Below are 15114 nucleotides of genomic sequence, written 5' to 3'. Positions count from 1 at the left end.
TTCTACTAGAACTAGAAATTGCAACTTCAGCCATCATCCTTTCATACGTATCATGAGCTACACTCAGCGTTGAAACTTCGTGCATATGATCGCACATGCCTTGACTGGTTGCTCCGACCCTTATCAACTGCAAATCGAATGTTTCCACATTCATCTTGTTCCAAAGTACGCCTCCATGTCTTCTAGCTTTTTCTGTATACTAGCCGGCTGCTTCTGCCACACAAAGAGCGATGCTAGAAAGCAGGCTCCAGATATGCCGATCGACACCCGCATGATATCGGTGAAGGCAGCGATATATGCGCGTCGTGCAAGAAGTAACTGGGAGACGGTAAATGAACTGGTAGAGAGAGGCGACTGGTAGAAGTCTCGCAGCTGCGCGGGAGTAAAATCGCCCTGCAACTCGTGCGTCACTCGAACATGGAGCACGATGAAGCTAATTGCCACCCCAATAGTTCCCCCAGCGATCCTCATCTGCGCAATGATGCCTTGGGCAACCGCTTCAGCTTGGTTAGCCTTTTGGTACAGTGGAGGGGCCGGGAGAGCCGGTGTTGGGCTTGCATACCGTGGTTTTCAATTTCCGAGTGCAAGGCGGCCAGCAGCGTCGTTGTGGCTATATTCATACCTGCGCCCAGCCCTAGTATGGCCAGATAGCCCCTCTGCGCTGGTAGAGAAGAAGTGGACTCCGGGAGCTGGGAAAGCAAAACAGACGCAACTATCATGAGGATACTTGACATACCCATGACCCAAAACGTGAAGTTCTTTCTGTGAGAGATGATTCCAGCACTTGCTGCCCCCACTGCGCTGCTGCCAAGGAGCGGCAATAGCAAAAGGCCAGATTGAACGGCGTCGTAGAGCTCTGTTATTTGAGCACGGATTGGAATATGAAAAATGGCCACAAATAGGACATGGCTCGCAAGTATAGTGTCGCTGTTCGGGTTAAGGTTCGAGTCGTATTATAGGGCTGATGGAACATCATACGCACATTAGAGCAGCCAACAGAATTCTATTGGAAAGAACCTCCCAAGGAAGTTGCGGGAACATATTGGCGAAGCGAGGAGTTTTAGATATGTACCGCTGCCATGCGATGAGGCAAATCCACATCACCACTGAGACGACGAGAACGGAGATGGTGGTGGGACTGGACCATGCATACACCCCAGCCGAGGCCTGGCTAGCGATGAAAATGGGCAAAGTAACACCGGCTAAAATCAGAATAGCACCTATGAAGTCCAGATTGCAAATACTCAAATTCGCCCGGGGACTCTTATGGGCATCGTTCTCCCGCCAAAGTAGCATCAGCAACAGGAGGGCGACAAAGGCACATGGGCCGCTAGAAAAGTATCAGTAACGCGCACGTTCATATGCAGTCTCTTACGAGCGTAATGGAGCCTACTTTATCCAAAAGGCAAAACGCCAGTTCACGTGGGTAGCAAGCAGGCCTCCAACGATTGGCCCTGCCACTCCTGCCAGGGCAACAATACCGCCAACGACCGCAAACATGAGTATGATGTGTCGCGGCGGTGCCATCTCCAAGTAGACAACGAGCGAAGTTGCATAGAGGCCAGCGGCGCCAGCACCTTGCAGAGCGCGAAACCCGATAAGCTGATTCAGCGTTCGCGATGCGCCACAGGCCATGGAGCCCGCGAGAAAAATAGCCAAGGACGCACAGATGACAACTTTTCGGCCTACAATGTCAGACAACCTGGCCAAGAAGACGGCCAATCCTATGTCGACAATCAGCTTCCGAGTTACTGTGCACCCATGTGTAATTGCTACGAGTTTACTGACCGCCGTCAAGTAGTGTATAAGACAGCACGACCCATTGTGATTTCTGAAAGCCCCCGAGGTCACTGGTAATGTCCAGCAACATGGTCGCTACGACAGTAGCATCCATCAGGGAAAGAAAGAGTCCTATTCCAACACTAGCGAATACATGACGAATTATCAGCAGCTTAATTGAGTACCTTGGCAAGGCGAGACTTACCAGCCGAGAATGATTGCAAGTTGCCACGTGCTCATGCGCTCTCGATCAGACTCAGAGGCATCGACACACAGCACCCGCGGGTCAGCCTGCGCGTTGTTCTTTCTGATCATCATGGTACCAGGAAGTGTGTTCAAATAGAGATGCATAAGCTACAGGAGCGAAGAGCGAGGTCACACAAGCTAAGAGCGCCGAAAAGTGCCCATTGTAATCAGTCCCAGTGGTATGAGACCTTAATGATACCAACTTCCCATTACCACGACAGTCAATTCCTTGCGTGCAAAATGACTTGGATATATGTTTCGGTCCAATTTACAAATCAAGTCGTGTACGCTGCAGGAACTCGCTTTCCGAGACATGCTGCGGGTCGGCGATGCGAGGACGACTCAACTCAGCCGTGACAGGACCGCCACAATTGACAGGGGCATCCAATACCGAGTATGCCAATACCAGTAGATAGACGATGACCCCCCTCCCTCTCCCCCCAAAAAAGAAGAGAGTGGAACTATCTAGTCCCTCTGTTCTTGCTGGGAATTACGAGCGTTACTCACTGCTGGCATCAAAGTCACACCGTGTTCAGTGCTTGGGCCTAGTCTCACATCGACGATTAATAGCAAAGTAATTATAGAACCGCCTGATTTCTTCCACGGCAGTTTTTTAACGTGGAAGTCATGGCATCCATCATACAACAAGATCTAGATACTTTAGGACGACCCATTGGCACATTGTACCTAACGATGCCTTCCAGCAGGCCAGAGCCCGCGGGCCGAAGCATCAGACTTCTCTCACGACCGCTCAATGGCATCATCAGTAGTTGTGCAGCCTCATATCTTGGCGCGCGCAGATTGAAGAACTCTGCCAAGTACAGGTACCAGGCTCGAATGGCGCCAACCGCGACCAGTATCGCCGCAATGGTATCGGCGCTTAGCAAGGTGCCGAAGCATCTAAGCGCGATCATGAACGCCGAAATCTCTGCAGAGAAGACTGATTCGAACAAGCTTATCCAAGAGGCTGCCGAGTTTGCGGCATGGTCTGCTGCGGCTGGGATCCCTACCATCTCAATCTACGATGAGCGAGGTGAGTTTTCGCTTCGCAGGCGCGACGACGAATTTACTGTTCTGACAACAATTGTAGGAATTTTGAAGCACCATGCCGCACTATTTCACGTTTTTGCCAGTCTCAGAATCAAGGCATTAGTCCCAAACCAGACGCATCGAGTGTCGGTTTATTTGGAAGGCAAGCTGTCGCTGGACAAGGAGGACCATGACGGCAGACCACCAAGCCTGATCATCTACCTAATATCCGAGGATGACGGACGCCGTGCAATGGGCGATGTCACAGAGGCCTTCGCTGAGCAGGTCAAGTGTGGAAATATCGCCGTTGAAGAGATATCTGTTGGCCCGGTTGCCGAGCAGTTACACTCGCTGGTCATGCCTGCACCAGACCTTATCGTCTTGTTCAGGCCAGAGCTGAAGCTGTCGGGCTACCCACCCTGGCATCTACAGCAGGCAGAGATGGAGTTCCTTCGCGACAACGGCAAGTTCAGCTATGTCGCGTTCGCGCATGCGCTGCGGAATTACGCCGATGCTGAAATGCGGCACGGCAAGTAGGCCTTGGCTTGTAGCTGGGTTTGACAATTCGAATGTCCCAGGCTGCGTGACAATATGTTCCGCATGTTATTCCACTTAAATAAAAACAAAAACACAACCAATAAAGAGAGCCAAAGAACTCTACGCAAGACACTCCAGTCCACTCCACAACATAGTGCGAGTGGCTCATGAAGAATGAGCTGAGAAACGAGAAGTGTGCATGAGGGTTATGGGTCTACAACTAAAAGTAAGTGTTTACGTTGCGGGACAGTGGTGTTTCGCACCAGAGATGACGCTTAGACAGACGCCAGGGTAACAGAAAAAGTTTTAGACAAACAGCCGCGCAGCCACCATTTATTGGCGCTGTTGGCGTCATGGAATCGACCAGTAGCCAGGGACGCAATGCCGCGTGGGAAATCGAAAGATCAAATTCGACAAAGACCACGTAGAGAGATATGGAGGAAAAGAGGCTCTGGCGAACAAAGGCACTGGCATTGACAAGCGGTGGGATTGATGGGGAGCTGAGGATATTGAAGAAGAAAGGCAATCGACTCGAACTCGATATTTCTATGCGACCAACTTTAATCTTGTCACACTGCGTCACCATTCTGCCACGCTCTGTCCTAGCATTGCCACAATGCCGCCACAAAAAAAGTTTGCAAAACTCTGATTCTCTCGTGCGAATACAAAAAGGCTCATTCCCCCCTCACAACGGCCATTTTCTAGTCTCGTTTGTCGTGAGTCTGATTCCTCCCGGCCGGTCCATCGAAGCCCAGCTCGTTGGCCCTCGACCTCACATGTCGACCTCTTGACGTCGATACTTCATAAGACGATTTCGAAGGCTTTCACCAAGGCTACTGACTACCAATACGGTGGAAGAAAGAAACCAAATTTCGAAAGGGAGGGTGACCGAGGGCGTCGAGTACACAAGGAACTGATCGTTGATCCTTCTTCCTGACGCAGCATATAGCCTCGAACAGAATGAAAGAGAAGACTCGCCACCTGGAGGCAGTGTGATACCAGGGACAAAAAGAGAAGAAGAAACCAAAAATTGTACCGCGGTACCTACCGGACTAGTGGCACTTCGAGGGTTAGTATGCCTCACGCAGTTCTCGAAGGAGGCCACCCCCATGTCGACCTCTTGAGCGTCGATATTTCACAGGACGGTGTGTGAGTAATGCACTGATGATTATCTGAGGAGGAAGAAAAAAAAATGAAAAGGAAAGGCGAGACGCGAGTTTTATGCCATCCGTCGGCGCTGTTCCTTCCTTTCAAGCTAAGCGGTGCTCGCTCCCGAAGGCCAGGCTGCCAGCTGGCAGGACCAGATGGACAAAGGCAGAGGCACGTACCACAGCACGCCGACATGTCATCACTTGCATTGACTAAGATTGCATCATGACGCAGGAGTGTCCTAGTTCAAAGCACATTCATCTCTGGGGACGTCAGACCTCTATCAACATTTTGAGCGTGTCCGCGTTTACAAGGCGAGACGGCCAAGCATCAATCAGTACGTCCCTAATATCAGCCACCATCGACATGACTGCGCTGACGAGCCCCCAGCACATCGGGCCAGCAAGTCATCGTCTACCGAGATGGGCGAGGAAAGCACTGGACTGTCGCCAATAAACCCCGCTGGGCAACCGACCTACCTACCTATGAGAGAGGCACTACGGCAGCCTCTACACGGATACTGCTATCTGCAACAGCTTGACGAGCCACCGAAGCATTTCCTTCAAAAGATCGGCATGTGTGTATATGTGGAAAATCATGCCGCCAGAAATGCCAATTCCTCTTGTGTAGTGGCTCGGATCTGCATCAGCGTTCAACTCGAATTTGAACAAGAGCTTTTGCGCCGCCCTGTTTGACTTGGCCTATCTGAATCGGCTCTTTTCTCGACCATATCACCCTGCCGCACAATCCCATGCCGACCTACTTCAGGAGGTTCTGGTGCTTTATTCACATGTACGTCGAGGAAGTGCGTAATTCCCGTTGACGAATCGCGGACGCTTGTGAACACGCATCGTGCGGACCTCGCTGTGTATCGTGAACACCTGTACCGGGGCTTGGCTTCAAATGATGTACTTGGAGCGTCTCGGCGCAAAACGAACAACGGGATGCACTTGTTTCAGTCTGTTCCGGGATTTGTGGCAGCAGTCGAACCGGATCGACACTCGGTAAATTCCAATTTGACGTTGGATCACACGCAGCTGATCTTTAATGGGCGGCGAATCTCGTACTATTTAGCAGCGCAGCACCTGGTGCCGATCTTTGTCACACCCAACACAAACACTATATAAAGCTAGGAAATGCATACAGTAATTTCATGTCGTGTTCAACTGCGAGACAATGATGGCTCTGTCGTGTAATGATGAATCTGATGCAATAAGTTGGAACCAGTAAAATAACGATTTACTCAGTAGGCTGCCTGACAAGGGCGCTCAGACACGGCATTTCAATTAAACACAGGTGGCTCAGCCCCCCAGTCGCATCGAGTATCCGAGACTGACAGGCTTTTTCCAGCTGACCACTGAGACTGAAAAAGATGGACGTGAGACTATTATACCATCGAAAACTTTGCGTCGATAACTGTCGACAACTTTCCCGCGTCGATTTCACCGCGCACAGGCGGATACCTCTGAGATCGCCACGAGAACGAAAACGCACGAGATGAGATTTCTGCGTTCACTCTCCCCGAGGAACGAGCCTCCATCACAAGAGACGGGTCGCTTCGAGCAGTGGCTTTTTAGCCTCGCCGTCGCGACAGCAAGACGCGGCCAAGTCCCTGCGCACGTTGCCTATATCCTGGACGGGAACCGACGCTGGGGACGGCGTCGGGGTCTTTCGCTTCGCAATACATATCTGGCTGGATGGGGGCAGCTTAAAAAGGTGTGATGTGAAAACTTTTTTTTTTGGCCCTTCCCCTTGGGTATCCATGTTAATCGCAAGTTCTGCCCAGTATGTCGAGCTCTGCACTAGATGCGGCGTCAGGGCGATGTCCCTGTACGTCTTCAGCGTGGAAAACTTCAAGCGATCGGATGAAGAGGTTGATACTATCCTTGATATCGTCGTCGGGGGATTGGACGAGCTGGTGCAGCTTGCGCACGACCTCGACGCATCGATCCGGATATGCGGGCAGCGCGAGCTCATTTCTCCACGCGTGCTAGAGAGACTGGAAGGGGCCGCTGAGAGCACAAGGCATAACCAGAGGTGCGTTTCCCTTTTCCCCATTCCCTTTCTTTCACCCGTGTTTGTTCGGCTTACCCGCTCTGTCAGTGCCATTGTGAATATTTGCTTCGCATATGCCTCGACGGTTGAGATGCGGACGGCGATACAATGCAGCGTGCGAGAGCGCCTCGCACAGGAAGCTACGGCTAGCGACACCACATTCGACACAGTTACGGCTTTGGATAGAAACATGTACACGGTGGACAGCCCGCCGCTGGACCTACTCATCCGCACAGGCAGTACGCATCGTCTCAGCGATTTCTTGCTGTGGCAGTGCCACCAGGACACGTCCATCGTGTTTGTGAAGAAAGCTTGGCCGGAGCTGAGCATACCCCGCGTCCTGGCTATCCTCATCGAATGGCGACAGAACAAAAGCCCACCGCCACCAACTATCTCAAAGGCTTGAAGTGTTGCTCGTCGTGGATGCCCGACAAGTCAGCTGAATGAGATGGTGGAACCTGCCTACGCACAGCGGACGGGTAGGAAACGGCTTTCTGGTAAAAATACACTCAGTTCTGCAACGATGACTTGATCGACGTGCAGATTTCTATTAGCATCGTGGCTTTGTCACTAAACTAGCATGGGTCGCGTCATGTGCGTCATCTTCATAGGCTGCTTTATTTTTAGAAAGTAACCGTATCTCTCTGTGACCGGTAGGCCTGGAGCAGACCTGCAGAACTGAAATGGAATTAATTTTCAATAAATCTTCGCAAGTCATAATGGCGACAACGGGCTTCAGGTGGTACGTAAATTAGACTTTGACTTGCCAATACGAGACATGACGCGGAATGGGATCAGAATCAGAGACGGCTGCTAGTATCCAAACCCTGCACAAAGTGCCAACTGCCAGTACATGACCCACGATTTGGCCCGCCATACGAACGTGACCGTCACATGGGGTGGTGCCGTCCTTTAGTAGCCACGGAGTAGATACCCACCTCTTAAAGAGCTTGATGACATTCTCGGCCGGAACTTTAATTCAATGCACCTTAAAGAGCAGCAGCCACTGCAACAGCGTGAGCCAAACGGCTCGCGTGAGATACGGCAGTTGGGGGCGAGCGTTCATGAACAGGGATAATGGAAGTGGCGCAAAAGGCGAACTTGGGGGCTGAGCGGGCGCGTTTTTTGACAGGCGGGCAGCCACGAGCTAGCTGGCCTCACTAAATTTAGTCAGGGGAGCAGGCACACTTTATTTTAGTTAGTGCTGATCCCTTGATATGAACACCTGGATACACAGGATGACCTCGGCGCGGCTGATGCCGAATTACTAAGTCGAAATGGTGCTGGCATTTGATCGCTCGCCAAGCCAGCCGGAGAGTATAAGAGCAAGCATTAGGTGATGTAATTCCGAGGGGCCGCCTAGTATCGTTCTCCAAGTCTTCCTAGATCCTTTTGGCCATGCACCATTTCAAGTCGTACGTTGGCGTGGCCATTTGGGGGGCTCTGGTCACCACCGCGCCGCTGGCCTCGCGCAGCGGCTTAATCACACAAGATCCCAAAAGCTACACCCACATTTCAGCCAGCGATGTCATTGCTGCAGGGCAAAGCGGCACGGCTAGCCACGGCGGCGTGACCAAGGGCGCGCAGAGAGGTCCTGACCCTGACGACGACGATCCCGATGATCCAGACGACGAGGACGACGACGAGGATCTCATTCCAGGGGATCTCCTCGAAGGCGACAACGACTCGGGCGGCGAGAGCGACGTCGGCAACGACGCCGTGTCCGTGGCCAACGGCCTGCTCGGCAGCGGAGGCGCCGGCAGCGCGGCGCTCAACAACCAGACATCCGGCTCGACGGCCGTGTTCTGCAGCCTGTTTGCGTGCGCGTCGGCCGCGCAGTCGGACGGCAAGGTCAGCACCAGCGCGACGGGCGCCAGGATACACGCCAGCGGCCCCCTCATCAGCATCAAAGGGCCGCTGGTCGTCATACAGGCGTCGCGCACGTCGGTTCGCAAAACTTTGAGCTCAAAGGGCGAGGGCCAGCGGCGGGGTACCTTGCAAGATTCGAAGAAGACACAGTGACGCTGCAAAAGTCATGACCTTTACCGACCGATCACGCGGCCTGCTACAGCTGAGCGAGCCAGGCGCATTTGCAGGGAAGTAGTTATCTGCTGCATTGCGTTGAGAGACTAAGGAGAAACTGCTTTACTCATTTTTGTTTTAAGATACTTGCGATAGCATAAACCTTTATCATTTCTTTAATCGTTTGTTACATAATTATATCGCATTTAGTTCTTGACTGAAGGTGACCCTAGCAAAGAAACATCCAGAAAGCATAGTAGAAATTAGACTAGCAGCAGGAACAGGCTCCGCACACTGCACAATCATACAATTGTCAGACTAGAATGATGCACGCAGTCCGTGTGAGTTTATGATTAGATGAGCGTAGATTTTCTTTGTGTATGTTTATTGTCTACCAATTTCAACAGACAAACTTGCAAAGTAGTACCTGCTACTTTGCTTCTGAGGGCTGGCGCCTGGCCAAGTCCTGCTATGCTTCAATACAGACCCGAATCCAGCGGGACATGTGCTTGTATGCAACTTTCCACCATCATCCGTGCTCCCCCGGCTGCTTTTTCATTATTATACAATATTATATATATCGCTGTACTTTTAAGGGGGCAAAAAAAGGCAAAAAGGGGGCAAAGTCTCGTGAAAAGGCTTCAAAATTGCGCAATTTCATCCCACATCTGACCCTGCAGAGTGTTGGCGACGCCTTGGCCCTTTGCAATCAGTCGAGTCCTGAAGAGCTCGAGCTCAATCGTCTCAAAGACTCCCTCTTGCGAAGCCATGCTCTCGAAGCTTCCATCTTGAGAAGAAGAAGCCATCTGCAGGTCGCGATAAAAGTCGAGGGCGACGGTCATGGGCGCAACCAGCATGTCTGGCTGCGAGGTGCGCTGGAGCGCCGAGTCGAGTCCGCGGCAAATCTTAATTGCCAGGTCGCGACCATCGTGGTATTGCGCAGTGTCGACGTGCAGGTTGTTTGGCAACGTGAGCCACACGCCCGTGTAGGAGTCCAGCACCGGCTGGTCGATGACGGCGCACAGATCGAGCATGCAGCGGTGGAACAAGATCTGGGACATCCAGTAGTAGAGCATCGTAAAGGCCGTCAGCTCGTCGTGGAACTCGTACGTGTTGCTAAAGGCGGCCGCATTCTCGACGGCTTGGAAGCTCTCTGTGCTGCCCATGGACTGGCTCAGCCAGCCGGCGAATTGGCGCTCGTACATCAGGCAGCTCTGGAAAAGCGCCTGGGCCTTGTACCGACGCTCGACAGACGGCGTCTGCGTGATCAGGCTGTCCGTCTGCGCAAAGACGGGTGGCAGCCGCAGCATAATGTCGAAGAGGGAATCGAGAGACGACTTTCGGTGGTTCTTCCACGGCAGCGACGTCCACTCCGGATCCGACAGAAACGTATCCCGACGGTTCAGCAATGCGAGGCAGACGCCGATTGGGCGGTAGACGCGGACGAAAAACTGATGGTTCGGAAAGGAAGTAAAGTTTGAAGGCCCAAGCCGCTTGATCATCGACTCCGATGCGATCCCCCAGTTTGCGTTCGGTGAGGCCTGCTACATCTCCAGTTAGTCTTGCTCACTCGGCAGCTCGAGGCTCAATGGAACTTTGCATCACGGACCTCGAACAAGAAGAGACAGTAGCTGTCGGCAGACTGCGAGCCGCCCTGGATTCCCCGGTGGCACAGCAGGCACTGGGCGCTGACCCAGAGGGGCACATCCTGGCTTGCAATGTGACCATTGTGGTTATTGTGCAGCTCGACCGGCGAGTACGGGGGAAGCGCGATGCCAAAGCCCTGCCCGTCGAGAGCGGCGCCTGGCGACCGTACAATGGTGTGCAGGCTTGTGTGGAGAGCGGTGATGTTGCTGCCGCCGCTGGAGAGGTCAAGGCTGTCGTCCCAGGCCGAGTTGTTCAGCATCTGGTTCAATCTGGGCGAGTGAGATTCGGACCGCTCCCGCTTGGGCTGTGGCGATTTGGATCCTTGCTTCTTGGTGGGCGTGACTCGCTTCGGATGCGAGGCTACGCGGCCGCGATCTTCTAGCGTGCCGGTAATGAAGACTCTCTCCCGCTCGTAGCCCTCGCATTCCCGGCCACTGGTGATGCACTTGCGGCAGTACGGGCGTTCATTGGTGCACTGTGCGCGCGAAAACGGTTTGTGTTAGCTCTTCTGTGACTGGATGTAGTTGTGTCCCACGAAACCGGGGTCCCGGACTAGGTAAAATTCCAAAATCCATAACTACAAAAGGTGTTGATCTAGAATGAAGATTGTGACTGGAGGACAGGAGGATGATCAATATTTCTTACCGTGACGCGGCGGCGGCGACAGGTTTCGCAACCCTTATATTTTCCAGGAACGCCAACCATGGCGAGTCAGTGTCGCGATGTCTGTATGCAGGGTGATTCGCCACGAAGCAAAGGGTTGTCGGCGGGCTATCGAGCTAAAGGTGGATGCAGGTGATTTTCCAGCTGGCCAAGGATACTCTAGCAAGAAAATAAAAACTTGTGCAATTTGCCACCGACGCAGACTATATATGTAGTAGCTTGGGCTGCACTCAGTCTTGCGAAGGGTCTCCCAGGAGGGCGATTGCGTCGGCAGCTAGGAACATATATACGGTACTCCACCACAAGGTAAGCCATGATGCTGGTGCAAAGTGCCAATGACGATTGCCAATTGGGCAGCGCAAGCGTGAGCTTGGTTTCCGTGTCCCCTCCACACGCCCCTCTCCTTGACCCCCAATTCCCATGGTGTGTGTAGTCACCGGGATGCCCGTTGAACTACCTAGGACTAGGACCCAGGGCCGGGCAGCCGGGAGGTGGGACGTTGGAGAGAGACAGAGAGACGAGGCGTGGGCAAGACAGGGGGGGGGAGGCTGCTCAGGCAGCGCAAGCCCAATACAGCAGCCTCCGCAAGCCAGTAGAATGGTCCGGCCCCAGCGGCGAGCCAGATAGAAGAAGAGCCACCTGGGGGATCTGCTCTGTGACTGGACGTTTGGCGCATCCCAGCATGCCTCGTGTTGCCAGGATCATGGGAGGAGACGAGGAAGGGGGGGGGTCCTTTGGCATGACGTGGGCGGGCATGTTTCGTAGGGCTGATGGCCAAAAATGCTCAGCAGTGTGTTATTCGTCTGGTGAAGCCTCCGGTTGGACGAGAAAGGGCCTCCCAAGAAAGAGGGGCGTGCCAGCTGAGGATCCAGCTAGGGCGAAGTGTTGCCAAAGGTTTCCAGAAGCACTAGAAAGAAGAAGAAAAGGGCGGAGGGTGCGCCCCAACTACATAGGTCACGCATTCGTTGAAACACGCTACGGCGAGAGCCAAGACGAGAAGTAGTTTCTGTAACTGCATAGTCGGCACGTCTTTTTTTTGTTCCCTTCTTTCGCACTCGCACAAAGACTCCCCTTCCCAAGCTGTCTTACGAGGCAAGCGCGTCTGGGAACTAGTTGGTGCTACTGAACGACCCAAGGGGCCGGGCCCCTCCATGTCGGGCAACAGGCACCACTATTACCCTGCTCACCTTGGGACGAATGACAGCCGTTAGACGGCCTGTCTCAGAACCTTCAGTGGAGCGTGCCAATGGGGCTCCGTTTCGAGAATGACACGAGCGATGCCTTGGCTCCCTGTTACTCATCAGAGGCCTGGAAGGCGACAGGCCCCCTCTCTCACACCGGTACCTTGAAATGGCACGGTAAATGATGCAGTCATTTCACTGATTTTTCTTTCCCCTTCCTCTAGCCTCACCTGCCGCTTTTTTTCTTTTTTTTTTTTTAGCTCGAGGTTGGCAAGGCTGCAGTTCCCTCAGCCTGCTCTGTCGGCTCGTTTACTAGTTATATACCGGGGAAAGGCTACAGTCACGTTTTACGAGACCTGCATAAAAGTGATCCCTGCAGCATCATTATCTGGTTCGGATATTATAACGTACCATAGCGTGTGTGTGTGTGAGTGTGTGTGTGTGGTCTTTTCGCGTAGTCAGATGCGCATCCAGATCGTCGGGATCATAGTCTCCCATGCTAAACGAAAGCGAACGGCAAACTCTACCACGCAGACTTTTACGGGCTCCAAACTCTTCTTGGCTTCTCTTGATATTCATGCCGTAATTCTCTGGGTACACGTAACCTGGCGTGCGAAAAAATCATGCCACTGGGTTTGCGCTTAGATCTACTGGACGTAACTACTTGCGGGAGGCTTACCAGGGATCCCCCCTGAGCGGGCTGCTCTGGTCGCCCGGACCAACTACCTCTTCTGGCCAGCGATTCTTTTATTTTTGTCAGCCGCGTGTCCCTCACATAATAATTCTTGGCTGCGCCGCCCATTCATGTTTGTCTCTGCTTTGTTGTTCTCTCCGAGAAACGCCACGCCAAGGGTCTACGGTTCGCGCCTGGAAAAGCCAAACCCTGTCGAGCAAAAGTTGAGTGATCTCACCGACAAGAACCGGCACAGACGGGTTCCAGGATCGATACCGTGCCTGCTGGGGGCCGCGGGACTTTGACCACCCGGGCAGCAGCATGGCCCGTCCGCAGATCGGTCGTATCTGCCTGGCTGCAGGCGTCCTGCTGCTCTAAGCCTTGATTTTGTTTTTGTTTTTTTAGTTGTGCAAGAAAAAGGACTGCTTGACAAATCACGATTGCTAAACGCAGATTATAAATTCTCTCTGCGCTGTCAGATTAATAAGATGCGAGTGCGAGCGGGTGGGAGTGACAAGTCGGGAACGCTAACAAGCGGGCGAACCATCCGACCGTGACAAAAGGCAACCACCCGCAGATGCCTTCCTAATTGCCGTGCTGCCAGAAGGTTTCATTTCATTTCCTTTCATTTTTTTTCTTTCCGTCGTACTATTCTCTAAACGGGGGGTGAAACTATCCGCAATTTGTTTCAGTAGATGCGTGTCGTACGGTTGCCCCCTTTTCTATACTTTGTCGTCTTTGCTCTTCGCCAATGATGACGGCGGTGACAGGGCCAAGCTCACGCGGCCATGGGGTGAGGACCCGTGAGAGGGCTTCAGCTTCCCTGAAAGCCTCGCTGAGCAAGGCTACATGGCCGCCTTCCATTGGCCAAGCCACCAAAATGAATGCCGGCTTAGCGCGGTAGCCTTCCTGCAGGTCACCCGTCAATCAGAGGCGATGAATGGCTGCCGAGCCCATGAATCTCACGGTGCGCACTAGTTAGCGTGCCCCATCATCCCCAATAATACTGTTTTTTTTTTCCTTACTCTCTCTCCCCTGTGAGTTGAGCAAGCCGATGCAGCCTTGCGTTACCGACGAGGCAGACTCGGGGACAAACATTGGAGCCAGTTGGCAAGGTTTCCGCGATGACTAGCTGGTTCGACAGGCAGTTGCGTGTGCTTTCTGTTCCGCGGTGCTCGCTTGAGAAAAGACAGCGCTGGATACCGGCAGTGCAATTGCGGTACTTGCTATTTTCACTGACCGTATCCGTACTGCATGCACTTCATGGTGGTGCAACTTCCATCACGACAGCAGCACAGGACGCCTGATGTAACGAGAAGCAGAAACAACACACCTTGAGCGTTCAACCAAACCATCACATGAGACTTGAGAATCGGGAATAGCGACTGTTTACAGTCTGACATGTACTTATTCCCATCGCCTACGCTGATGATGCTGAATGAGGCATGGCGGCCTGCGTCTGTCCGGTGTGCGAATGCGACTTGGAATCAAGCTATAAAAAACCGGCATAACCGGTCTGCCGATCCCGTTGCCGGAATAAGGTCTGGAAAGCAAGATTCGACATGCCTGTCAGATTTGTCGAGGCTACGGTCCGAGATGCCCGCCGTCACTAAGTTAGTTGGGTGCTGTCCGTCCCTACAGTAGTCCATACTAATTATTAAGTGTAGCATCGCGACGCCCCCCTTGCGCACAGCAAATGACAGTTTGGCGTAGACGACAGCCTAAAAAGCCATGCCACATGCGACGCCGCCGCCCTATGCCACATGCACTACACCCTCACGCATTTGTGCGCACTGTCAACCTGTTGCCTGGGCTTTTGGATGTGACTCTCTTGTCACTCACGGCCTGTGACTCTTTTGCCGTGCTGCCAAGTGATCGACAGTAAGGAGGCATCAGCGGGTTGCCACACTGCCTTGTGATTTAAAAGCAGAAAGGGTGAGAAATACAAGTAAAGGAATAAAGGAAACAGAACTGACTTTTTTTTCCCTTCACTTTTTTTTAATCTTGTGACAGCTAATCCTCTCACCGCTGTAAGCTCTACGGGCTCTCCTCTGCATGCCGCTGCAGTGTCTGATTTGTCACCCCGATCTGCAGATGCGACTCTTTTGTCATCCGGTGTAAGAAAAGTCTTGG

The 15114-nt window shown here is 52.8% G+C and overlaps 7 protein-coding genes across 7 annotated transcripts; 4 read left to right on the top strand and 3 right to left on the bottom strand.

The window, feature by feature from the left end:
* Positions 1 to 150: 150 nt before the first annotated feature.
* On the bottom strand, positions 151 to 2097 carry LMH87_004163 (uncharacterized protein; the record flags this gene model as incomplete). The annotated part of the gene is made up of 6 exons (XM_056195340.1): positions 151 to 497; positions 563 to 927; positions 983 to 1330; positions 1394 to 1724; positions 1789 to 1922; positions 1985 to 2097. The coding sequence occupies 6 exons, from the start codon at positions 2095 to 2097 to the stop codon at positions 151 to 153; spliced, it is 1638 nt and encodes a 545-aa protein (XP_056048978.1).
* A 795-nt stretch (positions 2098 to 2892) lies between these two features.
* Positions 2893 to 3591, top strand: LMH87_004162 (uncharacterized protein; the record flags this gene model as incomplete). Its single annotated transcript, XM_056195339.1, has 2 exons — positions 2893 to 3058; positions 3116 to 3591. The coding sequence occupies 2 exons, from the start codon at positions 2893 to 2895 to the stop codon at positions 3589 to 3591; spliced, it is 642 nt and encodes a 213-aa protein (XP_056048977.1).
* A 1221-nt stretch (positions 3592 to 4812) lies between these two features.
* Positions 4813 to 5435, top strand: LMH87_004161 (uncharacterized protein; the record flags this gene model as incomplete). The annotated part of the gene is made up of 3 exons (XM_056195338.1): positions 4813 to 4911; positions 4975 to 5077; positions 5131 to 5435. The coding sequence occupies 3 exons, from the start codon at positions 4813 to 4815 to the stop codon at positions 5433 to 5435; spliced, it is 507 nt and encodes a 168-aa protein (XP_056048976.1).
* Positions 5436 to 6237: 802 nt separating this feature from the next.
* Positions 6238 to 7201, top strand: LMH87_004160 (uncharacterized protein; the record flags this gene model as incomplete). The annotated part of the gene is made up of 3 exons (XM_056195337.1): positions 6238 to 6456; positions 6527 to 6777; positions 6844 to 7201. The coding sequence occupies 3 exons, from the start codon at positions 6238 to 6240 to the stop codon at positions 7199 to 7201; spliced, it is 828 nt and encodes a 275-aa protein (XP_056048975.1).
* A 992-nt stretch (positions 7202 to 8193) lies between these two features.
* On the top strand, positions 8194 to 8817 carry LMH87_004159 (uncharacterized protein; the record flags this gene model as incomplete). Its single annotated transcript, XM_056195336.1, has 1 exon — positions 8194 to 8817. The coding sequence occupies one exon, from the start codon at positions 8194 to 8196 to the stop codon at positions 8815 to 8817; it is 624 nt and encodes a 207-aa protein (XP_056048974.1).
* A 641-nt stretch (positions 8818 to 9458) lies between these two features.
* On the bottom strand, positions 9459 to 11169 carry LMH87_004158 (uncharacterized protein; the record flags this gene model as incomplete). The annotated part of the gene is made up of 3 exons (XM_056195335.1): positions 9459 to 10361; positions 10427 to 10939; positions 11110 to 11169. The coding sequence occupies 3 exons, from the start codon at positions 11167 to 11169 to the stop codon at positions 9459 to 9461; spliced, it is 1476 nt and encodes a 491-aa protein (XP_056048973.1).
* A 1714-nt stretch (positions 11170 to 12883) lies between these two features.
* On the bottom strand, positions 12884 to 13304 carry LMH87_004157 (uncharacterized protein; the record flags this gene model as incomplete). Its single annotated transcript, XM_056195333.1, has 3 exons — positions 12884 to 12937; positions 12988 to 13052; positions 13220 to 13304. The coding sequence occupies 3 exons, from the start codon at positions 13302 to 13304 to the stop codon at positions 12884 to 12886; spliced, it is 204 nt and encodes a 67-aa protein (XP_056048972.1).
* Positions 13305 to 15114: the final 1810 nt, after the last annotated feature.

This window comes from Akanthomyces muscarius, chromosome 2, assembly GCF_028009165.1.
Source record: "Akanthomyces muscarius strain Ve6 chromosome 2, whole genome shotgun sequence".
NCBI classification, from domain to species: Eukaryota; Fungi; Ascomycota; class Sordariomycetes; order Hypocreales; family Cordycipitaceae; genus Akanthomyces; species Akanthomyces muscarius.
Note: the sequence above shows the minus strand (reverse complement) of the source record. Positions and strands in the feature narration are given on the sequence as shown.